The 27,762-nt window shown below is 36.5% G+C and overlaps 2 protein-coding genes across 2 annotated transcripts in view; both read left to right on the forward strand.

The window, feature by feature from the left end:
- LOC141567351 (butyrophilin-like protein 9) overlaps positions 1 to 27,762 on the forward strand; it is a 365,947-nt gene that overhangs the window by 97,222 nt on the left and 240,963 nt on the right. The window lies entirely within an intron of this gene.
- Positions 718 to 27,762, forward strand: part of LOC109439887 (butyrophilin-like protein 3) — a 40,316-nt gene continuing 13,271 nt past the window's right edge. Inside the window, exons 1-3 of the mRNA XM_074312733.1 lie at positions 718 to 743; positions 1,223 to 1,608; positions 22,327 to 22,602. Of these exons, the coding sequence (XP_074168834.1) occupies positions 718 to 743; positions 1,223 to 1,608; positions 22,327 to 22,602 (688 nt within the window). The remainder of the gene's footprint in view (positions 744 to 1,222; positions 1,609 to 22,326; positions 22,603 to 27,762) is intronic.

Raw genomic sequence — 27,762 nt, forward strand, 5'->3', positions numbered from 1 at the left:
ACACACAAAATTTAAGAGTGCTAACTTGAAGAACAAGAAAAAAAAATGTGTGTTCATTTAAAAAACAAAACATACTTCTAAATAAATGCGAAAACATTACATTACTCTATGAAACAGAATAGAATAAAGAGTGGATAATTTCAGGAAGGATTTAAAAATAATAGGGTAATTAATGTAAACCAAATATGTCCGTAATCACAATCAATGTAAATGGAGTTAATTTGCCAGTTAAAAGACAAAGATTGTCAGACTGGATTTAAAAAAATTTCAACAGGTGCAATTCTTAGAGAAAATTGTAATACATATGAACTAATCACTGAAACATTTTAAAAGTAGAAAAGCATAACAGACAAATGTTAATGAAAGGAGTTAACCTATATATCTATAACAGTTATATGTATATTAGAGTCAAGAAAAAAGTCTTAAGGAAAAAAGGCATTATTAGGATAGTTATTTCAGAAACTAAAAATGTTTATTCACTAGAAATCTATAAAAAATTATAAATCTATTTGCTTCTTATACTATGTCTCAATATATATAAAGCAAATATCAATAGACATATAAGTATAAATTGAAATACTGTGAGTTCTAAAAATAATTAAATAAGTAAACAAAATTAGTAAGATTATAGAATATTTGACATACAAATTAACAATCCTGATCTGTTAGACATCCTTAGAAGACTTCACCCACAAAAATCATTATTTTGAAGCACACATGGAATATTTACAAACTTTCATCTGGTACATTTGCATAAATTTGGATCAACTTGTCTAGTTCTAAGGAAACTCTATTGAGATGCTCAGTAGAGTTATACTGAATATATAGATCAATTCTGGAATAAATGATATCTTTTAAACATTGCCTCTTGTTACCTGAAACAGGTTGCATTGCTCTACTTATTTTAGTTATTCTTAGTGTATTTTTTAAAATTAAATTTATTGGGATAACAATGATTAGTAAAATTACATAGGTTTCAGATGTACAATTCTATAATCGTCATCTATATATCACATTGTGTGCTCACCACCCAGAGTCAGTTCTCCTTCCATCACCATATATTTGATCCTCTTTACCCTCTTCTACCATCCCCCTTCCGCTTTCCCTTCTGGTATCTACTAAACTGTTGTATGTGTCTATGAGTTTTTGTTTCTTTGTTTGTTCGTCTTGTTCCTTTGTTGCTTTCAGGCACACGCCAGCCATGAGTGGGACACACTGACAGGGTCTTTGTTCAGTTATCTCTTGTGCTTCCTTCCACAGGCCAGTGGCAGGTGATGGGACCAGCCAAGCCCGTCCAGGTCGTGGTCGGGGAGGACGCAGTGTTCTCGTGCTTCCTCTCTCCTAAGACAAGTGCGGAGGCCATGGAAGTGCGGTTCTTCAGAGATCAGTTTCATGCTGTGGTGCATCTCTACAGAGAAGGGACAGACCAGCGCTATATGCAGATGCCAGACTATCGATGGAGAACTGAGCTGCTGAAGGACTCCATAGGGGAGGGGTATGTCTTACTGAGGCTGAAGAAGGTCACTCTCTCAGACACTGGTCTCTATGGATGTGGGTTCATCTCCCAGAATAATGACCAGGAGGCCATCTGGGAGCTGCAGGTGTCAGGTCAGTTGCTCATTTCAGAGAACTCATAACTAGTTGTCTGGTAGAACCAACTGGGACTTTTTGAACTATTTGTTGAATATATCTTTAAAATATCTTAGGTCATTTAATTAGGAGATTAGTTCTTATCCTGTTTATTTATTCTGCCTCATGTGTATAGTTCTATGTCATTTTATGTGTTTATGTAACCACATGACATCAACATCAGGGTGTAGACCTAGCCCATGACCATTGAGATCTCCTCTGCTACCTCCTTATAGTCACATTAACCTCCTTACCCACCAACTCCCCTGACTCCCTCCTTACTCCCTTACTTGCAACCTCCTTACTCCCCAAGCCCTGGCATCCATTTATGTCTTCTCCATTTCCATAATTTTGTCATTTCTAAAGTGTACATAAATACAATTACACAATACATGACCTCTGAGATTGGCTTTTCCACTGAACACCATGCCCTTGAGTTGCCTGTATCAATAGTTTGTTCCCTGTTATTGCTGAGCAGTATTCCATGGTATGGATGTACCAAGATTGTTTAGCCATTCACCCATTGAACATTAGGGTTGTTTCCAGTTTTCGCTTTTACAGATAGGACTTTAATGAACATTTGTGTACAGGTCTTTGGATAGGTAAAAGTTTTTATTTCTCTAGGGTAAATGCTCAGGAGTGCCATTGCTGGGTTGTATGGTAAGAATATGCTGAGGGTTTTTTGTTTGTTTGCCTTTATTTTTTGAGCAGTTTTCAGTTTGCTAAAAAATTGACCTATTTATTCCTTCCCGCTAAACCTCTGGCACCCAGTGATCTTCTTACTGTCTCCATAGTTTTGCCTTTTCCACAATTGTCATATACTTGTAATCAACAGTATATAGCCTTTCCAGGTTGGCTTCTTTACTTCCCAATACACACTTTGTAAAATTAATGTTATTACATTTATTGCAGTGACTTTGGTTAATGAGATTATATAAGTAAAGAGTTCTAAAATACACCATTTGTACACTGCATTGTGAGATCAGCACCTAAAGTTAAGTCTTTTTTTGTTACCATATATTTGATCCCCTTTACCTCTTCTTCCTCCCCTCACCCTTTCCCTTCTGAGAACCACCATACTGTTGTCTGTGTTATGAGCTTTTTGGTGGTTTACTTTGTTTGTCCATTTGTTACTTCATGTTTTGCATTCCACATAAGAATGAACTCATATGGGTTTTGTCTATTTACATCTGTCTCATTTTGCTTAGCATGATGTTCTCAAGATAAGTCCATGGTATTGCAAATGTCAGTATTTCATTTTTCAAACTATATATCAGATAAGGAAGTAATATCTACAATATATAAAAAAAAATCTCATACAACTCAACACCGCAAAACAAACAATCCAATTTAAATGGGCAGAAGACCTGAACAGACACTTCTCTCAAGAAAACATACAAATGGCCAAGTAGTATTCTATTATATATGCACCACATCTTTATCCAGTCATTCATCAAAGTACATTCAGGTTGTTTCCATGTCTTGGCCACCATGAACAATGCTGCAATGAACATTGGGATACATTCTTTACAAACAAATGTTTTCATTTTTTTTTTTTTTTTTATAGATACCCAGAAGAGGGATTGCTGGGTCATATTGTAGCTATATTCTTAATTTTTGAGGAACCTCCATACTGTTTTCCCTAGTGGCTGTACCAATTTACATTCCCACCATCAGTGTAGGAGGGTTCCTTTTCTCCACATCCTCTCCAATATTTGATATTACTTGCCTTGTTGATAATAGCCATTTGAAGAGGTTTGAGGTGATATCCCATTGTGGTTTTGATTTGCATTTCCTCATAGCTGGTGAAGTTGAGCATATTTTCATACATTTGTTGGCCATTTGTGTGCCTTCTTGAGAGAAGTGTCTGTTCTGGGTTCTGTCTGTTTGTTTAAATTGGATTGTTTGTTTTTTGGTGTTGAGTTATATGAGTTCTTTATATATTCTGAATATGATTCCTTTATGTGATATATAGTTTGAAAATATTTTCTCACATTCTATATGTTGCCTTTTCATTTTGTTGATGGTTTATTTTGCTATGCAGAAGATTTTAGTTTGATGGGATCCCACTTCTTGATTTTTGTTTTGGTTCCTGGAACTTTGGGTGTCAATCAAAAAATCATTGCCGAGGAGCTTCTTACCTATGCTTTCTTCTAGGAGTTTTATTCTGTCAGGTGTTACATCTAAGGCTTTAATCCATTTTCAGTTAATTTTTGTGAGTAATAAGATAGGGTCCAATTTCATTTTATGTGTGTAGTAATACAGTTTTCCCAACATCATTTGTTGAAAAGACTGTCATTTCCCCATTGAGTATTCTTAGTTCCCTTGTCAAATATTAGTTGACTATATATGTGGGGGGTTACTTCTGGGCCCTTGATTCTGTTCCATTGGTCTATGTGTCTATTTTTATGTTAGTACCATACGATTTCTTTCTTTCTTTTTTTTTTACATTTTTTAAAAAAATTTATTGGAGTGACAATTGTTAATAAAATTACATAGATTTCAGGTGTACAATTCTCTATTACATCATTTATAAATCCCAATGTGTGTTCACCACCCAGAGTCAGTTCTCCTTCCATCACCATATATTTGATCCCCCTTAAGTTCATCTCCCTCCCCCTACCCCCCTTACCCTCTGGTAACCACTAAACTATTGTCTGTGTCTATGAGTTTTTGTTTCTCATTAGTTTGTCTTGTTCTTTTGCTGTTTTTGGTTTATATTCCACATATCAGTGAAATCATATGGTTCTTGACTTTTTCTGTCTGACTTAGTTCGTTTAGCATCATACTCTCAAGATCCATCCATGTTGTCACAAATGTTCCTATATCATCTTTTCTTATGTCACAATAGTATTCCATTGTGTATATATACCACAACTTCTTGATCCATTCATCGATTGAAGGACATTTTGGTTGTTTCCACATCTTGGCCACCGTACACAAAGCTGCAGTGAACATTGGAGCACACGTGTCTTTAAGGATAAATGTTTTCAGATTTTTTTGGTAGATACCCAGGAGAGGGATTGCTGGGTCATGTGGTAATTCTATTCTTAATTTTTTGAGGAACCTCCACACTGCCTTCCATAACGGCTGCACCAGTCTGCATTCTCACCAACAGTGTATGAGGGTTCCTTTTTCTCCATAGCCTCTCCAACATTTGTTACTATTTGTCTTGTTGATGATAGCCATTCTAACTGGTGTGAGTTGATATCTCATTGTGGTTTTGATTTGCATTTCTCTGATGATTAGTGATGTTGAGCATTTTTCATATGTCTATTTGCCATTTGTATGTCCTCTTTGGAGAAATGTCTCTTCAGGTCCTCTGCCCATTTTTCAATTGGGTTGTTTGTTTTTTGTTGTTGAGTTGCATGAGTTCCTTGTATATTTTGGATATTAGCCCCTTATCGGAGGCACTGTTTGCAAAAATCTTCTCCCATTCAGTTGGTTGCCTCTTTATTTTGTCGATGGTTTCTTTTGCTGTGCAGAAGCTTTTAAGTTTCATATAGTCCCATTCGTTTATTTTAGCTTTTACTTCCATTGCCTTTGGAGTCAAATTCATAAAATGCTCTTTGAACCCAAGGTCCATAAGTTTAGTACCTATGTTTTCTTCTATGCAGTTTATTGTGTCAGGTCTTATGCTTAAGTCTTTGATCCATTTTGAATTAATTTTGGTACATGGTGACAGATAGCAGTCCAGTTTCATTCTTTTGCACGTGGCTATCCAATTCTCCCAGCACCATTTATTGAAGAGGCTGTCTTTCCTCCATTGTATGTTTTTAGCTTCTTTGTCAAAACTTTTCTGTCCATATTTATGTGGTTTTATTTCTGGGTTCTCAATTCTATTCCATTGGTCTATGTGTCTGTTTTCTGCCAATACCATGCTGTTTTGATTATTGTAGCCCTGTAGTACAAGCTAAAGTCAGGGAGTGTGATACCTCCAGTATTGTTCTTTTTCTTAAGATTGCTTTGGCTATTTGGGGTCTTTTGTGGTTCCAAACAAATCTGATGATTTTTTGTTCTATTTCTTTAAAAATGCCATTGGGATTTTGATGGGGATTGCATTAAATCTGTATATTGCTTTGGGTAATATGGCCATTTTAACTATGTTGATTCTTCCAATCCATGAGCACGGAATGTCTTTCCATTTCTTTGTGTCTTCTTCAATTTCTTTCAAAAATGTCTTATAGTTTTCAGCATATAGGTCTTTCACATCCTTGGTTAAGTTTATTCCTAGGTATTTTATTCTTTTGCTGCAATTGCAAAAGGAATTGTTTTTTATTTCTTTTTCTGAGGTTTCATTGTTAGTATATGGGAATACAATGGACTTTTGTTGATTTTGTAGCCAGAACTTGATTGTATTCGTTGATTGTTTTTAATAGCTTTTTGGTGGAGTCTTTAGGGTTTTCTATATATAGAATCATGTCATCTGCAAAGAGTGACCATTTATCTTCTTCATTCCCAATTTGGATGCCTTTTATTTCTTTGTTTTGCCTGATTGCTCTGGAGAGGACTTCCAAGACTATGTCGAAAAGCAGAGGTGTTAGGGGACAGTCCTGTCTTGTTCCTGAATATAGAGCAAAGGGCTTCAGTTTTTCACCATTAATTATGAGATTAGCAGAGGGCTTGTCATATATGGCCTTTATTATGTTAAGGTATTTTCCTTCTATACCTATTTCATTAAGTGTTTTAATCATAAATGGATGTTGTATCTTGTCAAATGCTTTTTCTGCATCAATTGATATAATCATATGATTTTTGTCCTTTATTTTGTTTATGTGATGTATCACATTGATGGATTTGATGTTGAACCATCCTTGTGCCCCGGGATGAACCCCACTTGGTCGTGATGAATAATCTTTTTAATGCATTCTTGTATTCGATTTGCTAGAATTTTGTTTAGGATTTTTGCATCTGTATTCATCAGAGATATTGGTCTGTAGTTTTCTTTTTTCGTTATCCTTACCGGGTTTTGCTATTGGGGTAATGCTGGCCTCATCAAATGAGTTGGGGAGTATTGTTTCTTCTTCAATTTTTTGGAAGAGTTTGAGCTGGATTGGTATTAGATCCTCTTTGAAGGTTTGTTAGAATTCACTAGTGAAGCCATCTGGTCCCAGACTTTAGCTTTTGGGAAGGTTTTGGATGACTGATTCAATTTCAAAACTGGTGATGGGTCTGTTTAGATTTTCCAGTTCTTCATGGTTCAGCCTAGGAAGGCTATATGTTTCTAAGGACTTGTCCATTTCTTCTAGGTTATTGAATTTGGTGGCACATAGTCCTTCATAGTATTCTTGGATGATCCTTTGTATTTCTGTGGTGTCCGTGATAACTTCCCCTTTTTCGTTTCTGATTTTTTAAATTAGTGTCTTCTCTCTTTTTATCTTAGTGAGTCTAGCCAAGAGTTTGTCAATTTTGTTAATCTTTTCAAAGAACCAGATTTGTCACATTAATTTTTTCTATTGTCGTTTTGTTCTCTATTTCATTTAGTTCTGCTCTGATTTTTGTTATTTCCCTTCTTCTGCTGACTTTGGGTTTCACTTGTTTTTCTTTTTCTAGTTCTTTAAGGTGTAACATGAGGTTATTTATTTGGGATTTTTCTTGTTTCTTGAGTTAGGCCTGTAATGAGATAAATTTCCCTCTTAAAACTGCTTTTGCTGCATCCCAAAAATTTTGGTAGGATGTATTTTCATTGTCATTTGTTTCTATGTATCTTTTGATCTCTCCTCTAATTTCTTCTTTGACCCAGTCGTTCTTTAAAAGTATGTTGTTTAACCTCCATGTATTTGTGTTTTTCCTGCTTTCTTTTTGCAGTTGATATCCAATTTCAAAGCCTTGTGATCAGAGAATATGCTTGGTATGATTTCAATCTTCTTAAATTTGCTGAGGCTGATTTTATGTCCCAATATATGGTCTATCCTTGAGAATGTTCCATGTACACTAGAAAAGAATGTATAGTCTGATGTTTTAGTGTGAAGTGCTCTATAAATGTCAATTATGTCCATTTCATCTAATGTGTCATTTAGGGCTGCTATTTCGTTATTTATTTTCTGTTTGGATGATCTATCTATAGCTGTCAATGATATATTTAAGTCCCTTAGTATAATTGTGTTTTGGTCAATTTCTCCCTTTAGTTCTGTTAGTAGTTGCTTGGTATATTTTGGTGCTCCCTGACTGGAGGCATAAATATTGATGACTGTTATGTCTTCTTGTTGTATAGTCCCCTTTACCATTATGAAATGTCCACCTTTGTCTCTTGTTATCTTTTTCCCCTTGAAGTCTGTTTCATCTGATATCATTATGGCTACACCTGATTTTCTCTGGGTACCATTTGCTTAGAGTGTCAATTTCCACCCTTTCACTTTGAGTCTGTTTGTCCTTGTAGCTGAGATGTGTCTCTTGGAGGCAGCGTATGGTTGGGTTTAGTTTTTTGATCCAATCTACTACTCTTCGCCTTTTTATTGGTGAGTTCAGTCCATTTACATTTAGGGTGATTATTGATATGTGAAGATTTCCTGTCATTCTATCTTTAGTTTTCTGGTAAGGCTGTGCCTCCATTGTTTCTTTGCCTTTTTGTTGTTGTCTATTATTTCTTTGTGGTGGTATTCTATGATGTTTCCCTCTGTTTCTTTTTTTTATTACAGTATATATTTCAGTTCTGGATTTTTTTTGAGTGGTTACCCTTAAGTTTATGTAAAAGAAAGTTTGATGTTTAGAGTATTCCAGTTTCTTCAGCACACTTACTTTCTCCATTCTCATATTCCGGTTCAGGCCTTTACTCTCCCCCTTTGTATGTTTTGGTTGCCACAAATTGTCCCTGTTGATGGTGGTCGAATAGCCTCCTTTAGTATTTCTTGTAGTGCAGGTCGAGTATTAGAAAATTCCCTCAGCTTCTGTATGTCTGGAAAGGTCTTTATTCCTCCTTCATATCTAAAGGATATCTTTGCTGGATATATTATTCTTGGCTCATAATTTCTCTCTTTCAATAGTTTGAATATTTGGTTCCACTCCCTCCTGGCTTGTAGAGTTTCTGCTGAAAAATCTGATGATAATCTAATGGGCTTTCCTTTGTAGGTTACCGTCTTCTTTTCCCTGGTTGCTTTGAGGATTCTTTCTTTGTTATTGATTTTAGACAGCTTCAATACAGTATGCCTTGGAGAAGGCCTGTTGGGATTGAGGTAATTAGGTGTTCTATTTACTTCTTTGATTCGTGGATCCAGTTCTGTCCACAAGTTCGGGAAGTTCTCATTGATAATTTTTTTCAATATATTCTGTTCTCTTCTCTCTTTCTTCTCTTTCTGGTATGCCCATTATTCTTATATTGCTCTTTCTGATGGAGTCAGAAAGTTCTTGTAGAGTTCTTTCATTTCTTTTAAGTCTCAAGTCTGTTTCTTCTTCCATGTGTGTAATTTCCAGGTTTCTATCTTCGATGTCACTGATTCTTTCCTCCATCTGGTCAACTCTACTACCTAAGCTGGTTATTTCATTCTTCATTTCTTCTATTGAGTTCTTAATCTCCAGAAATTCTATTGGTTCTTTTTTAAAGTTTCAATCTCTTTCATAAAATGCTCATGTTGTTCTTTGATTGTGTTTCTGAGTTCATTAAACTGCCTTTCTGTGTTTTCTTGCATCTCGTTGAGTTTTTTCAGAACTGCAATCTTGAATTCTCTGTCATTTAAGTCACATATTTCCATATCTTTAAGTTCCTTTTCTGGAGACTTTTCACTTTCTTTCTGAGCTGTCTTGTTGCCTTGGTTATTCATGGCAATTACTGATTTATTATTTCTCTTCCTAGACATCTACAGGAGTGGCTTCTGCAACAGGTTGATAGGAAGAGGTCTTTCTTTTGTTTTCCAGTACTTGTTGGTAGAATGTTTTATTTTTCTCCAACTGCAGCCTTTTTTCTCTCTCACACGGTAGTGCTATGTTTTCTCTGCACTATTCCAGCTTCTCACACAATGAGGGGATTCCCTGGGAGACGGGCTTCTCCTCTGTTAATAGTTCACCTGGGTCACAGGGCTCCGTGTCCCGGTGGGTATGTGGAGAGCTTTTGAAGTTTCAAAGCTCTTCCTGCACCAGATTCAGAGCCTGTATGTTTCAGCAGTTCTGTTTACTCCTGCAGGGATCCGCCCAGATAGGTGGGGCCAGGGGCGGGTGAGTTGTGAGAGGTGGCCCAGAGCAATGGCGGCGACCACCACCACAGCCGGTCCTGCTTCCACAGCTCCCTCCCTTTGCTGGAACTAGTTGGGCTGAGAATCTGTGTCTGCGGTCCACAGTTCTCAGAACAGCAAATATTCTGTTCTTTTGATCTGACACTGCTACTGTTCCTTCTAGCACTGGGCAGGTGGGGGCGGGCGAGCTCTGGGAGGTAGGGAGGCGGCTAGTCTCAGTGCCTAAGGCTTCCCTTCTCTGCTTGGCAGTGAGGGCTTAAACCACCGTTTTCAGCCTTCTTCCCTCAGTCTTTTCTCTGAGGTCTCTGCCATGAGCGTTAGGTTCAGCCGTGTTATATGCTGCCCCTCAGCCTGTGTGCCATAAGCAGAGCCCTAGCTGTCCCAGTTCTTCCCTCTCCCGCAGCTGCAGTAGTTCTGGGATGCTGCGAGCTCGGATCACTGAGCTAGGTCTGCGTCCTATGCCCCCACGGCTCGGTCTCTGCACTTCTCCCTTCCCTCTCCCTTACTTGTGATTCGCCCACCTTTAGGTGAATTCAGTAGTGGGCCTCTTTGTCTTGCCTCTCTGCTGTGCAGGGAATCCTGTGTGGAATTATTATTGTTCGATTAGTTGTAAATTCAGGGAGCTTTACAGAGGCTCACTGCACGCCGCCATTTTGATGACGTGTCAGTACCATACTATTTCAATTACTAAAGCTTTGCAGTATAGTTTGAAATCCAGAACTATGGTTACTCTGGGCTTGTTCTTACTCAGGATTGCTTTGACTATTCAGGGTCTTTTGGGTTTCACACAAATTTTAGGATTTTTTTTTCTATTTCTGTAAAAAATGTCATTAGAATTTTGAATGGGGTTGCATCGTATCTATGGAATGCTTTGGGTAGTATGGGCATTTTAACAATATTAATTCTTCTACTTATAAATTAGAATATCTTTCCATTTGGTGTTGTCTCAATTTCTGTCATCAAAATCTTGTAGTTTTCATTGTATAGATCTTTCACATCCTTGTTTAAATGTATTCCTAAGTATTTTATTGTCTTTGATGCTATTATTAATGGGATAGTTTTTTAATTTCTTCTTCAGATATTTAGTTGTTAATGTATAGAAACTCAACTGATTTCCCTATGTTGCATTTATGTCATGAAACTTAACTGCATTTCTTGTGTAGAAATTAATAAAGATAAATCACATTTCAAATGGAGTCAGAAGGCTAGAAGAGAGAACTTTCAGGTATGTGTCACTCCATGCCCATGTCAGGTGTGTGTCACTCGACTCCAATAGGAAGAAATGTACCTTGTACCTCTGACAGGAAGTGTTACTACTTTACTACCTCAGTAAGAGGAAGAAAAGGTTCCTTCTTGCTCAGTAACAGCTGGGCCAATTGGAGACTACCATAACTCAGCCAATAAAAAGTCACTGTACTTCAAACTCAGTTTCCTCCAGTGGACTCTTCCTTTACAACTGTTCTTCCCAAGTCCATAAGTGAGCATTCCTCCCCTTTGCTTCTCTGGACTTGTGTTTGGTTTGCCATTAGACCTCATGTCCCAAATTGCAATTCTTTGTTGTTCCCAAACAAACCCATTTTGCTGGAGAAACATCTGGCTGTGTTTTGAAGGTCAATAGTTGATTAGTTCCAACAGGTGTTTTTTTTTGGGGGGGGCAGAGTTCTGTCTAGTCTTTAGGATTTTCTATACATAACATCACATCATCTGCACATAGCAATTTTACCTCTTCTGTTTCTATTTGGATATCTTTTACTTCTTTGTCTTACCTAATTGCTCTAGCTAGAACTTTCAGTACAGTAAGTTTTCACTTAATTTCATCGATAGGTTCTTGGAAACTGTGACTTTAAATGAAACGACAGACAACAAAACCAACTTTACCATAGGGTAACTGATATAAACAAGAGTGAAGTTCCTATGACATATTTCTGCTCACAAAAACATCACTGAACTTCTAAATAAAGACCCAAAACACTTCTAATATTAAACACTGAAATAAATGTGAGCTACACACACATTTAAGACAGACTAACATGAACCAATAAGATAATTATTTTCAAACCTGATTAATCCGGTTCAGGGTCACAGGAGGCTGGAACCTCTTCCAACAGCTCAGGGTGTAAGGTGGGAACCAACACTGGACAGGACGCCATTCCATCGCTGGGCACACTCACACACACTCCTATACTCACTTATACTGGGACAATTTAGACATGCCAATTAACCTAATGTGCACATCTTTGGGATGTGGGAGGAAACTGAAATACCCAGAGAAAACCCACGCAGACATTGGGAGAATGTGCAAACTCCATACAGTCAGTGGTCCCAGCTGGGAATCATTACTTTTTTCTTATCATCAACATTATAACAAAATGATGTTGAATGAAGTGACATTATTTAAGGACTGCTATACTATATTGAATAAGATGATGAGAGTGGTGTGCTTGTCTTATTCCTGATCTTAGAGAAAAACGTTTGATTTTTCACCGTTGACTATAATGTTAGCTCTGTGTTTGTCATATATGGCTTTTATTATGTTGAGTTATGTTCCTTCTATACCCAATTTGTTAAGTGTTTTTATCATAAAATATTGTTGTATTTTGTTAAATGCTTTTCTGCATCTATTGAGATGGTAATATGATTTTTATCTTCCATTCTATTAATAAGTGTATCACATTTATTATTTCGTGATGAACCACTCTTACATCCCAGGGATAAACCCCACTTGGACCTGACGTGTGATCCTTTTCATGTGCTGCTGAATTCATTTTGATTTTTTATGGCCTCTATTTCATTTATTTCTGCTTTGATCTTTGTTATTTTCTTCCTTCTGCTAACTTTAGGCTTAGTTTGCTCTCCTTTTTCTAGTTCCTTGAGGTATAAGTTAGGCTGTTTATTCTAGATCATTCTATTTTATTAATATATGTATTTATCACTATAAACTTAGCTTCAGAACTGCTTTTGCAGCATTTCACAGGTTTTGATATGTAGAGTTTCAATTTTGCTTTGTTTTGAATTTTCTTTTTTACTTCTCTTTCCGTTTCTTCTTTGAACCATTGGTTGTTCAACAGTGTATTAATTTCCACATGCATATTTGTAGATTTTCTAGGTTTCCTCCAGTTGTTGACTTCTAGTTTCATACCATTGTAGTTGAAATAAATGTTTGGTATGATTTCAGTCTTCTTAAATTTGCTAAGACTCATTTTACTGCCTATTATACGATGTATCCTGAAGAATGTTCTATGTGCGCTTGAGAAGAGCGCATATTCAGCTGATGTTGGATAGAATGTTCTCTAAATGTCTGTTAGGTTAGTTTTATTTAATGTGTAGTTCAAATTTAATGTTTCTCTGTTGATTTTCTGTCTGAATGATCTACCCATTGCTGAAGCGGATTATTGGAGTCCCTCCAATAATCTGTTATTGCATTGTCTATTTCTCCCTTCAGATCTGATAATATTTGCTTAATGTATTTAGGTGCTTTAATGTTGCATGTGAATATTTATGATTGTTATATATTCTTAATGAATCATCCCCTTTATCATCATATAATGATCTTCTTTGTCTCTTATTACTGTTCTTGGCTTAAAGTCTGTTTTGTCTGCTATAGACCTAACTATCTCTGCTTCCTTTTGGTCTCTACTGCATGCAATATCTTTTTCTATTTCTTCAATTTGCACCTATGTGTGTTCTTAAAGCAGAAGTGAGTCTCTTGTAAGCAGCATGTAGTTGGGTCTTGCTTTTCTTATTTATACAGCTACTCTGTGCCTTTTGATTGAGGAATTCAGTCCATTTACATGTAGAGTAATTATTGATATTTAAGGACTTACTAGTACCATCTTATTTCTTTTCAGCTGTTTTGTAGTTTCATTGTTCTTTTTTTCCTCTCTTGCTGCTTGTCTTTGACAATTGGAGATTTTCCATGGTAGTATGCTATGATTTCTTTCTTTTTATATTTTGAGAATCTTCTAGGTTTTTGCTTTGTGGTTATCATGAGATTTCCCTAACACATCTCATAGATAAAATAGTCCATCTGAAGCTGATAGCAGCTTAATTTCAATCACCTGCAAAAGCTCCACACTTTTACACAACCTTTTGGATTTTCCCCCTTCATTTCCCCCCTTTAAAATTGTTGAATTACAGTTAACATTCAATATATTTTATATTAATTTCAGGTATACAGCATAGTGGTTAGACATTTGTATAATTTAAGAAGTCATCCTCCTGGCAAGTACCCACCTGATGTTGTATGTAGTTATTATCGTATTATTAACTATATTCCTATGCTTTTCTTTATATCCCCATGATTATTTTGTAACTACCAATTTATACTTCTTAATTTCTCTACCTTTTTCACCCTATCTCCCAACCTCACTCCCATCTATCACCTTCGATAAATCTAGTACCCATCTGACACCATACATAGTTATTCCATATTCCTTCTGCTATACCTTACATCCCCATGACTACTTTGTAACAACCAATTTGTACCTCTTAATCCCTTCCCATTTTTCAACTACCCCTAAAACCCATCTAGCAATCATCAGCTTGTTCTCTGAATCTATAAGTTTGCTTCTGTTTTTTTTTAATTTATTTTCGTTTTAGATTCCACATATAAGTGAAATCATGCTGTATTTGTCTTTCTCTGTGTAACTTACTTCACTTAGGTCCCTCTAGGTCCATCCAAGTTGTTGCAGATGGCAAGATTTCATCCATTTTTATGGTTGAGTTATATTCCTTTGTATATATGTACAACCTCTTCTTTATCCATTCATCCATTGATGGACTCTTAGTTGCCTCCATGTTTTGGCTATTGTAAATAATGCTGCAATGAACATAGGGATGCATAAATCTTTCCAAATTAGTGTTTTGGGTTTTTTTCGATAAATATCCACAAGTAGAATTACTGGGTCCTTCTTTGTCTCTTGTTATAGCCTTTGTTTAAAAGTCTGTTTTGTCTGGTATAAATATGCTATCCCAGCTTTGTTTATTTGTTTCCATTTTCCTGGAATACCTTTTTCCATCCCTTTACTTTCAGAGAGTGTGTGTCTTTCAATCTGAAGTGATTCTCTTGTAGGCAGCATATGCAAAGGTCTTCTTTTCTTATCCATTCAGCCACCCTATTGTGTTGTTGTTTTTGTTGTTGTTGTTGTTACAGTTAAAAAATTCATATTTGGAATTAACCAGCTGAACTCAGTTTAGATGATCCCAATTTGTTTGGCAATATCCAAAGCATCATAGTCAGGAGCCAATCAAACATGCCTCCTTCTCTCCATCAGGCCTGATCAGGTGTTGACCTTGGCCACATCAATGTCATGGAGATTCTTCACAGCCTGTTTGATCTGGTGCTTGTTGGCCGTAATGAACATAAGTGTATTATTGTCTTCTATCTTCTTCATGGCAGACTCAGCAGTTAGGAGGAATTTAATGATTGCATAGTGGTCAAGGTTGTTTCTCTTGGGGGCACTCTTCCAAGGATATTTAGGCTGCCTTTCGAGCTGCTGTGTCTTGGGCTTTGAAAAGTGGGTGACGTGGGGATCTTTTTTTGTGTGGCTGTGGATGCCTTTCAGCACTTCTTCTTTGCTTTGTCTCTGCTTTGTCTAGCCATTGCTTTGTCTTTGGCTTTAGGAGGGCAGGGGCTTCCTTCTTCACTTTTGGCTCCAGCTTCATGAAAAGGCCACCCTATTGTCTCTTAATTGGAACATTTAATCCATTTACATTTAAAGTAATTGTTGATAGATATGTAGTTATTTTCTTTTGCTATTCATATTTTTTAACTCCTCCTCCTCCTTCTCTTCCTTCTTCTTCTTCTTCTTCTTCTTCTTCTTCTTCTTCTTCTTCTTCTTCTTCTTCTTCTCCTTCTCCTTCTCCTTCTCCTTCTCCTTCTCCTTCTCCTTCTCCTTCTCCTTCTCCTTCTCCTTCTCCTTCTCCTTCTTCTCCTTCTCCTTCTCCTTCTCCTTCTCCTTCTCCTTCTCCTTCTCCTTCTCCTTCTCCTTCTCCTTCTCCTTCTCCTTCTCCTTCTCCTTCTTCTTGTCCCTTTAACATATCTTGTAATACTGGTTTCATGGTGATGAACTCCTTTAACTTTTTCTTGCCTAGAAAGCTCTTTATCTGTCCTTTGATTCTAAATGATAGCTTTGCTGGGTAATCTTGGTTGTAGGTCCTTGCTTTGCACCATTTTCAATATTTCCTGCCACTCCCTACTGGCCTGCAAAGTTTTTCTTGAGAAGTCAGCTGACAGTTTTATGGGAGATCCCTTGCATGTAACTAACTACTTTTCTCTTGTTGCTTTTAAGATTATCTCTTTGTCTTTAACTTTTGGCATTAATTATGATGTGTCTTGGTTTGGACTCTTTAGGTTTATATTTTTTGGGATTCTCTGTGCTTCCTGGCCTTGTATATCTATTTCCTTCACCAGGTGAGGGAAGTTTTCTGTCATTTTTTTCAAATAGGTTTTCAATTCCTTGCTCTCTCTCTTCTCCTTCTGGTACCTCTATGATGCAAATGTTGGAACATTTGATGTTGTCCCAGATGCCCTTAAACTATCCTCATTTTTTGGTATTATTCTTTCTCTTTGCTGTTCTGATTGGGTGTTTTCTGCTACCTTATCTTCTGAATTGCTATTTTGATCCTGTTTCATCTCATCTACTGTTGATTCCCTCTAATGTATTCTTCAGTTATAGTATTCCTTATTTCTGACTGGTTCTTTTTATGTTTCTTATCTCTATGTTTGTGTTTCCTATCTCCTTGTTGACATTCTCCCTGAGATCACTGAGCATCCTTATAACCAGTGTTTTGAACTCTGCATCTGATAGATTGCTTGATCCATTTTGTTTAGTTCTTTTAATGGAGTTTTGTTCTGTGCTTTTATTCAGGATGTTTCTTTGTCTCCCCATTTTGGCTGCCTCCCTGTGTTTGTTTCTATGTATTAGGTAGGGTTGCTGTGCCTCCTATTCTTAGTAGAATGACTGTATGTAGTAGGTGTGCTGTGGGGCTCAATGGCAAATTGTCCCTGTTCACCTGTTCCAGGTGCTCCAAGTGAGTCTTTTGTGGGGGTTGTGTGTGGCCTTCTCTTATAGTTAAGCTTGGTTGCTGTTTACAAGTCAGTGGGAGGGATTCACCCTCAAGCTGATTGGTTTTGAGGACTGGTCACAACTACAGTGGAGCAGCTGCTGTGCAGGGGCTGACCCTACAGAGCCAGGATTCACTTTAACAGGGCTCTGGTGGCTACCCATTCTGCCCTTTGGGTGTGTCGTCCTAAGAGATGTACACGTGATACTCTGGCTTGGTCTGAAACTGGCTACTGGGCATGCCAGTCCTGGGGACTCCTGAGAGGGGCCCCACCACAGGCCAGGTTTGACAGCAAGCCAAGTTCTGCTACAGCCTGTGCCCGGCCTGAGGCCACATGGCATGAGCCACAAAGCAATCTACAAATGGCCACCACCTGTGCTGCGCTTGGAGATGCCTCTAGAGGCCAAGCCATGATCTGAGGCTGGCTGCCTCTAGTTCTGGGCTTGGAGCTGCTCGGCAAGATGTATGGGACAGGCTGAAGGCAGATGCTGCTTGTTTGGGTTTTGTGAACCTTTGAGAAATTTTAGGAAAGTTCACAGCATGAGCCAAGACAGGATATTTTCATGGACAAACCACTGGAAGTAGCTAGAGTAGGCCTGCAAGTTGGTTGAGACGTGGTCTCAGGAAATCACCAGGGCAGGATAGAGGAACAGTGTTAATCATGTTGATGGAGACTCAGAAATGACACCTACCCACATCTGCATGCAGGGAGGGGAGAAGCCTCAACATAGAAACAATGGATTTTGCCAGCACTTCTGTCTTGGAGAAAGTTGCCCCTCCAGCCCTTGCTCTGAAGTCTGAGAACTCAGTTCTTCCCAGTATGTCCCTGGCACCTTTCAAGCTGCTCCCCTAGTGCTGAGTGAGTCTACCATTGAGTAAGTCTGTGCACAGACCCTTTAAGAGGGTCACTTGGGACTCTAGCCTCCCTCTATCTCACCTAGCTGCAATCTCCACTGGTTTTCACAGCCAGGAGTTATGGGGACTTCTCTTCCCAACACTGGAACCGTGGGCTAAGGAGACTGGTGTGTGGCTAAAACCCCTCACCACAGTAAGGGGGAACGCCACAGCTGAGATATTCCTCCCAATTTTTAATGGTCACACGTGAGTGTGGGACCAGCCCATTCTCTGTCTCTGCTTTTCCTTCCAGGCTCAAGGTGGCTTCCTCAATATAAATCCTTAGTTATGCGACTTCTGTTCAGCTAGACTTCATGCAATTCTCAATGATGGTTGTTCTATAGTTTAGTTGTAATTTTGATATGGTCGTGAGAAGAGCATTTACCTACTCCACCATATTGACTGGAAATCCCTTCCTTTGTATTTTTGATGTTACAATTTACCTCTTTTTCTATTGTTTATTCGTTAGCAAATTGTAGTAATTGTAGTTATTTTTAATACTTCCTTCCTTTACCCTTTATATTATCGTTAAGTGGTTAACACACCAGCTTGTTGCAGAATTAACGTTTTGTAAAACTGAATGTATATTTACCTTTAACAGTGTGCTTCATATTTTTGTATGTTTTCATGCTGATTAGCATCTTTTTATTTCAGCTTGCATTCTTTTCAGCATTTCTTGTACAGCAGGAACAGTGGTGATGAATTCCCTCAGATTTGTTTGTCTTGGAAAATATTCATACTATGTATAATTTCACTTATGTCAAATTTGTTAATGTTTGTTCATAGGCCAAGATATGGCCTATCTTGGTAATGTTTCATTGGCACTTGAATACATGTTCTGTGGTTGTTAGTAAGACTATTCTATAAATGTCATTTAGGTCCTGTTGGTTGATTTTCTTGAGATATTCTTTATCCTTACTTATTTTTCTGTCCAGTTATTATATCAATTGCTGAAAGTGGGGTGTTGAAATTTTCAATTACAATTGAAAATTTGTCTTCATTAAAAAAAAAGCAAATGTTCTGCTGTTAAATGCACACATATTTAGGATCATGATGTTGTTATGGTGCATTCATCAGTTTTTCATTATGTATTGTCTGTCTTTGTCTCTTGCAATTACCTTTATTCTGAAATATGCTTTACTTGCTATTAATATAGCTACTCCTGCTTTTTAAAAATTAATGTTTCCATGTATATGTAATGAATACCTGACTCTATTTTTTGGAGTTTTAATTCTTACAAGCTCTTTATCCATACTACTTCCCTTTCTTGTTTTGCTCCATATATGGGCAAGCTGATAACAAAGCCCTGACACTCTCTCATTTGGTTCCAGTTAGGAGTTCAAATCATGGAATCCTTACTCGACATGTGAAGGAAATTTTATGTCCCTGTACCCACAGTGAAAACCAAGCCAGTCTCCTATCTTTCTCTCTTCGCCATTTTCAGATATTCTTGAGAGCCTGCTCTGTCTTCCCAAAAAGTCTGAGTAATAAACATTATCATACCTTCTTGGTGCATGTATGATGTCATCACTCTTCACATCTGCACAAATTTTGAGTGAGGCGGGCTTAATGGGATGGTGCCATCCTGTTCTCGGGGGGTGACCGCCAACAGTATATGCCATTTTAGCTTACTTATATCATTATATTTCACACGAGTTTCTTATAGGCAGCATATACTTGGGTCTTTTTAAAAAACTTATTCTGCCAATTTCAACTTCTACTTGGTTAATTGATTAATTAATTTAGACAACATTTAAGTAGTTATTGATATTTAGGGCTTACATATGCCATTTGTTTCTGCTTGCTTCCCCTGTTTCTCCTTCATTTGTTTCTCTCTGTCTTTTAGACTCTGTGAGTTATTAAAACATTCTATTGTTTTGAACATATCATTTGTAGTTTTCTTAGCAGTTGCTCTGGATGTTACAATATACATAAATATTTTATGTACTGGCATCGACATTTTGTCACCTTAAGAAAAATGTGGAAACCTTACTTAGGTCCCCTTTCCTCCCCACTTTTGAAATAACTTTGTCTTGTGTACCACATCAGATAATTTATAACTTTTGTTTCAACCATCAAATGAATTTTCAAAACTCATGAGGATAGTCTATTTTATTTTTGCTCTCTTCATTGTTTTTTTTCCTTCCTAATGTTCTAACATTCCTTCTTTCATCATTTTTTTTTTGTTCCAAGAATTTCCTTTAACCATTTAATCTAGTTTATTTTTTATTTATTTTTAAATAATTATACAATATTATATTAGTTTCAGGTGTATAACATAGTGGTTAGACATTTATATAACTTATAAAGTGACCACCCTGATAAATCTAGGACCCAAGTGATACCACATATTTATTATAATATTATTGTCTATGTTCTGTATGCTATACACTTTAACCATTCTTTAAGGCTAGGTTGACTAGCAACAAATTCTAATTTTCCTCCATTTGAGAATGTGTTGATTTTTCCTTCTGACAGATACTTTCCCCAGATATATGGTTTCCTATTGACAGTTCTTTTATCACTTAAAAGATGTGACAGTTTCTGGCTTTCGATGTTTCTGATGAGAAATCTATGATTCAAATTGATATTTCCATATATGCAGTACATCCTTTATCAATTATTGCTTTCATGATCTTTTTTCTTCATCTTTAGTTTTCAGAAATTTAATTTTTAACTATGTAAATGTGAATTTCTTTGGGTTTCTCCTATTTGGTGTTTGCTCAGTTTCTTGAAACTGTTGTTTTATGCTTTTCACTAAATTTGGGAGTTGATCAGCCATCATTTTTTCAAATATTTTTTCAGTCCTCCTATCTCTCTCCTCCCTTTCTGGGATCTGATGATACAAATGTTTGCTACATAGTCTTTTTTTTTTTTTTTTAAAAAAAAACTTTTATTTGTGTTGTTTGAATTTGGTAAATTCTATTGATCTATCCCCATGTTCGCTGATTCTATATTCTGTCACTTACATTCTAGTATTGAGCCCATTAGGTAAGTGTTTTTATTTGTTATTATGTATTTTTCAGTTACATAGCTTCCATTTCTTTCTTTTTAAAAATAAATTCTATGTTGGGTGAGGTATTCTATTTTTCATTTATTTCAAGAGAAATTGCATTTGTTGAAGCATTTTTATGATAGCTATTGAAAAGCTTTGTCAGATAATTCCAATCTAATTTATCTCAGTGTTGGCATGAGTCAATTGTCTATTATAATTTAAGATAACATCTTTCTGTTTCTTCCTATGTTGGGTAACTTTTAATTGAAACTGGACATTTTGGCTGTTATGTTATGAGACCCTGAATCCTATTGGAAGCTTCAATTTCAGTAGGCAATCACCTTGTTTAACTTTATCACTCAGGTCCCTGGTCTACTGTTGTCAGTTGAGTTTCCATGTCTGCTTTCTGCACCATGGTGTCTACCTGACCTCCTGTCTGGCATGCTTCTCCCTCTTCCTGACTTGTCCACCTATATATTTCTCTTCATCTGACACAGGAGGGTACAAATGTCACCTCCTGGAAGGTGTGACTTCCTCTAACAGTTAATCACTATCTCCTTGACCTCTGTCCTTAACCATATTTTCATATATGCACTTTTCACAATGAAATGTATTTGTTTAGTTTTCTCCTTGCTTAGTCAGTGAGTTCTGAGAGTCTGGTTCCTGGTGAAAATCCTACTGATTTTTAAGACCTGACCATAGAAAATTACAAAGTCTTTACTTGACAGGCCTCAAGAGAAAAAGCTGCCCACCCCACACTAGACTTTGTGCACAGTCAATGCCTTCAGTATCTTGAGGAGGTGTAGTCGAAGACTCCCATGCCCCTGCCAATTCATGCTCTTACACATATTTCCATTCCTAGCCCAGGTGCCTTCATTCCTAGGTCTCTCTGTCTGAGGCCTGGGGCAGAGTCTTTTTCAAGTGCTACTGTCAAGGCCTTCTTATCAGGAAAAGGAGGGGGAAAACTTGAAAACATCTTCCCCCACTCTGACTCAGGACCCTGTAACTTTCCACAACTAGCCCTTTCCTTCGCTTTCTCCCAACCTCACAGTCCATGAAACTATCAAGTCTTTTGTTTAGCACACTCTCAATAGTGACACAAACCCCTCCACTGCACAGATACACTTGACCTTAGACTAGCATGCCAATTCATGGGGAAATGGAGGAGGGAGGAGTCATCATGTGAATATACTAGGATAGTAAATGATGAAAGGCTTCACTGCTATTTGATTTGGGCTCATTGTTGCTTTAATTAGCTGATCTAACAGCTGGCAGTTCAGGTCTCTCTTCCCAGCTGAACTCCTGAAAAGTTCCTCATAAGAAGGAGCTCTGTCTTATTCATATCCTATCTAGTGATTAGCAATATGCAGGTATATAGCAGTTGTTAAATGCATGTTAACTGAACAAAGACCATTGGAAGAGCTTACAGTGTTATAAGTGTGTATGTGTCTGTGAGAGAAAATCAGGAGAGAAGAAATGTGGGAGTATTATTTCTATGAGCTTTATGAATCTGGCTCAGAACTTCTGTGGCCTTGGAACATGATCTTTGCTATTATCCGTTTCCTGTCTTCTCCCCAGGGTTGGGCTCAGTTCCTCTGGTTTCTATCATGGGATATGTTGATGGAGGCATCCAGCTGCTCTGCAAGTCCTCAGGCTGGTTTCTCCAGCCGACAGTGAAGTGGAAAGACCCACTAGGACATGATTTGCCCTCAGATTCAAAGGTGAATGTAGACAGACAGGGTCTGTTTGATGTGGAGACTTCCCTTATAGTCCAAGAAAATGCTGGGAGCGTATCATGTTCTATCCAGTACTCTGACCAGAGCCGAGAGGTGGAATCCAGGGTATGGATAACAGGTGAGTGGGGAGAAGGAGGAGTGGGGAACGGTGAGTGTTTGTGTAGCTCAGAGGGAGAACAGAAGTCTTTATCACAGGATTGCTGTGCAGTATTGTCCAGTTTTAATGATTAGTTTTGAAAGTCAAAGGTCTATGAGATAGAAGATAATAGCATAAAATTTGATTAGGTGGAAACAATTGTTTACAACTGCAGAAGAGTAGAATCAAATATTTCCTTCATCATATGATCATCTTCATGATGTAACCTTCATGATCCAAAATCAACACACACAAAATTTATGAAAGCTAACTTGAGGAACGAGGAGAAAAAAAATGTTTGCTCATTAAAGAAAATACTTCTAAATAAATACTAAAACATTTCTCTGTGAAACCAAATAGAATAAAAAGTGGATAATTTCAGGAAGGATTTAAAAACTGTAGTGTAATTAACGTAAACCAAATATGTCAGTAATCACAATCAATGTAAAAGGAGTTAATTTGCCAGTTAGAAGACAAAGAATGTCAGACTGGATTTTTAAAAAATCTCAACAGGTGCAATTCTTAGAGAAAATTGTAATACATATGAACTAATCACTGAAACATTTTAAAAGTAGAAAAGCATAACAGACAAATGTTAATGAAAGGAGTTAACCTATATATCTATAACAGTTATATGTATATTAGAGTCAAGAAAAAAGTCTTAAGGAAAAAAGGCATTATTAGGATAGTTATTTCAGAAACTAAAAATGTTTATTCACTAGAAATCTATAAAAAATTATAAATCTATTTGCTTATACTATGTCTCAATATATATAAAGCAAATATCAATAGACATATAAGTATAAATTGAAATACTGTGAGTTCTAAAAATAATTAAATAAGTAAACAAAATTAGTAAGATTATAGAATATTTGACATACAAATTAACAATCCTGATCTGTTAGACATCCTTAGAAGACTTCACCCACAAAAATCATTATTTTGAAGCACACATGGAATATTTACAAACTTTCATCTGGTACATTTGCATAAATTTGGATCAACTTGTCTAGTTCTAAGGAAACTCTATTGAGATGCTCAGTAGAGTTATACTGAATATATAGATCAATTCTGGAATAAATGATATCTTTTAAACATTGCCTCTTGTTACCTGAAACAGGTTGCATTGCTCTACTTATTTTAGTTATTCTTAGTGTATTTTTTAAAATTAAATTTATTGGGATAACAATGATTAGTAAAATTACATAGGTTTCAGATGTACAATTCTATAATACGTCATCTATATATCACATTGTGTGCTCACCACCCAGAGTCAGTTCTCCTTCCATCACCATATATTTGATCCTCTTTACCCTCTTCTACCATCCCCCCTTCCGCTTTCCCTTCTGGTATCTACTAAACTGTTGTATGTGTCTATGAGTTTTTGTTTCTTTGTTTGTTCGTCTTGTTCCTTTGTTGCTTTCAGGTTTTTTTGTTTGTTTGTTTTTAATTTATTGGGGTGACAATTGTTAGTAAAATTACATAGATTTCAGGTGTACAATTCTGTATTACATCATCTATAAATCCCATTGTGTGTTCACCACCCAGAATCAGTTCTTCCATCACCATATATTTGATCCCTGTTACCCTCATCTCCCACCCTCTACCCCCCTTACCCTCTTGTAACCACTAAACTACTATCTGTGTCTATGAGTTTCTGTTTCTCATTTGTTTGTCTTGTTCTTTTGTTGTTTTTGGTTTATATACCACATATCAGTGAAATCACATGGTTCTCTGCTTTTTCTGTCTGACTTATTTCGCTCAGCATTACACTCTCAAGATCCATTCATGTTGTCACAAATGTTCCTATATCATCTTTTCTTACCACTGAATAGTATTCCATTGTGTATACGAGTAAAGTCATATGGTTCTCAACTTTTTCTGTTTGACGTATTTCACTTAGCCTAATAATCTCAAGATCCATCCACGTTGTCGCAAATGGCAGTATTTCATCTTTTCTATGGCAGAATAGTATTCCATTGTGTATATATACCACATCTTCTTTATCCAACCATCTATCAAAGGACACTCTGGACCATTAATAATGCTGCAATGAACATCGGAGTACATACGAGAAGGTATATCTTTATGGGTAAATGTTTTCAGATTTTTGGGTAGGTACCAAGTAGAGGGATTGCTGGGTCCTATGTAATTCTATTCTTAATTTTTGAGGAACCTTCATGCTGTTTTCCATAACGGCTGCACCAGTTTACATTCCCACCAACAGTGTATGAGGGTTCTTTTTTCTCCACAGCCTCTCCAACACTTGTTAATATTTGTCTTGTTGATGATAGCCATTCTAACAGGTTTGAGGTGATATCTCATTGTGGTTTTGATTTACATTTCCCTAATGGCTAGTGAAGTTGAGCATTTTTTCATATATCTGTTGCCATTTGTATGTCTTCTTGGGAGAAGTGTCTGTTCATGTCCTCTGCCCTTTTTTTTTAAAGTTTATTGGGATGAAAATTATTAGTAAAGTTACATAGGTTTTCAAGTGTACAATTCTGTAATACATCGTCTATACATCATGTTGTGTGTTTATGACCCAGAGTCAGTTCTCCTTCCATCACCATATATTTGATCCCTTTAACCTTCATCTACCACCTCCCTCCCCACTTACACTCTGGTAACCACTAAACTATGATCAATGTCTATGAGATTTTATTTCTTCATTTGTTTGTCTTGTTAATTTGTTCTTTTCAGTTTTATATACCACATATCAGTGAAATCATACGGTTCTTGACTTTTTCTGTCTGACTTATTTCGCTTAGCATAATAATGTCAAGATCCATCCATTTTTTAATTGGATTGTTTGTTTTTTTGTTGTTGAGTTGTGCAAGCTTTTTTTATATATTTTGGATATCACCCCCTTATCAGAGGTGTTGTTTGTAAATATCTTATCCCATACAGTTGGTTGCCTCTGTTTTGTTGATGGTTTCTTTTGCTGTGCAGAAGCTTTTTAGTTTGATATAGTCCCATTCATTCATGTTAACTTTTACTTGCTTTGCTTTCGAGGACAAATTCATAAAATCCTCTTTGAACCCAAGGTCCATAAATTTAGTACCTATGTTTTCTTCTATGCAGTTTATTATTTCAGGTCTAATGTTTAGGTCTTTGATCCATTTTGAGTTAATTTTGGTTTATGGTGACAGATAGCAGTCTAGTGTCATTCTTTTGTGTGTGAATTTCCAGTTTTCCCAGCACCAATTATTGAAGAGGCTTTCTTTTCTCCATTGTATGTTTTTGGCTACTTTGTTGAAAATTATCTGCCCAAATTTATGTGGGTTTATTTCTGAGTTTTCAATTCTGTTTCATTTGTCTGTGTGTCTGTTTTTCTGCCAATGCCATGCTGTTTTGATTATTGTCACTTTGTAGTACAAGGGGAAGTCACGTAGTGTGATACCTCCAGCATTGTTATTTTTTCTTAGGATTGCTTTGGTTATTTGGAGTCTTTTGTGATTGCATATAAATCTGATGATTTGGGGTTCCATTTCTTTAAAAAACGTCATTGGGATTTTAATGGAGATTGCATTAAATATGTATATTGTTTTGGGTAATATGGCCGTTTTAACTGTTGATTCTTCCAATCCAGGAACATGGAATGTCTTTCCGTTTCTTTGTATCTTCTTCAATTTATTTTAAAAATGTCATATAGTTTTCAGTGTATATGTCCTTCACATCTTTTAAGTTTATTTCTAGGTACTTTATTCTTTTTGTTGCAATTGCAAAAGGAATTGATTTTTTAAATTTCTTTTTCTGAAATTTCATTTGTAAGTGTATAGGAAAGCTATGGATTTTTGTATCTTGATTTTGTAGCTGGCAACTTTACCGTATTTGTTTATTGTTTCTAATAGCTTTTTCCTGGACTCTTTAGGTTTTTCTATATAAAGAATCATGTCATCTACAAAGAGTGACACTTTCATTCACAATTTGAATGTTTTTTTTTCTTTTTCTTGCCTGATTGCTCTGGCTAGAACTTCAAATAATATATTTAATAACAGTGGTGATGGGAGGCACACCTGTCTTGTTCCGTGTGATTCTTGAACATAGGGCAAAAGGCTTCAGTTTTCACTGTTAATTATGATATTAGCTGAGAATTTGTCATACAAGGTCAGACAATTAAGTTCGCGAACTCATCCTAGAAAAAGTGTCACATACCTCATTGCTGAATATTACTACGGTCACCTTAGAAGTACTCCCCTTGGGAAGCTGTGCACCAATGCCAGCATCTAGTCCACCCTTCAAAGCAATTTTGGAACTCTTTTTCTGTAATGGCCATCAGAGCTGTCGTCGTATTACCCTTGATGTCCTGAATATCATCAAAATATCTTTCTGTCAATATTTCCTTTATCTTCGGTTAAAGAAAGAAGACATTAGGGGCCAGATCAGGTGAGTAAGGAGGGTGTTCCAATACAGTGTTTACTGGCTAAAAACTCTCTCACAGACAGTGTCATATGAGCTGGTGCATTGTCGGGATGCAAGAGCCATGAATTGTTGGTGTAAAGCTCAGGTTGTCTAACTTTTTCACTCAGCCTTTTCAGCACTTCCAAATAGTCAAGTTAGTTAACTGTTTGTCTAGTTGTTAAAAATTCATAACGGATAATCCCTCTGATGTAAAAACAAAGTTAGCAACATCGTTGCAAAAAGTTCACGAACGTAATTGTCAGGCCTCATATATGGCCTTTTTATGTTAAGGTATTTTTTTCTATACCTATTTTATGAAGTGTTTTAATCATAAATTGATGTTGTATCTTGTCAAATGCTTTTTCTGCATCCATTGATATAATCATATGATTTTTAACTTTTATTTTGTTCATGTGATGTATCACATTGATGGATTTGCGTATGTTGAACCATCCTTGTGACCCTGGGATGAACCCCAATTTATCATGATGTATAATCTTTTAAATGTATTGTTGTATTTGATTTGCTAGAATTTAGTTTACAATTTTTATTATTATTATTATTATTTTTAAATTTATTGGGGTGACAATTGTTAGTAAAATTACATAGATTTCAGGTGTACAATTCTGTATTACATCATCTATAAATCCCATTGTTTACAATTTTGGCATCTATATTCATCTAAGATATTGGTCTGTAATTTTCTTTTACTGTGTTATCCTTGACAGGTTTTGGAAT

This window comes from Rhinolophus sinicus, linkage group LG10 (assembly GCF_036562045.2).
Source record: "Rhinolophus sinicus isolate RSC01 linkage group LG10, ASM3656204v1, whole genome shotgun sequence".
NCBI classification, from domain to species: Eukaryota; Metazoa; Chordata; class Mammalia; order Chiroptera; family Rhinolophidae; genus Rhinolophus; species Rhinolophus sinicus.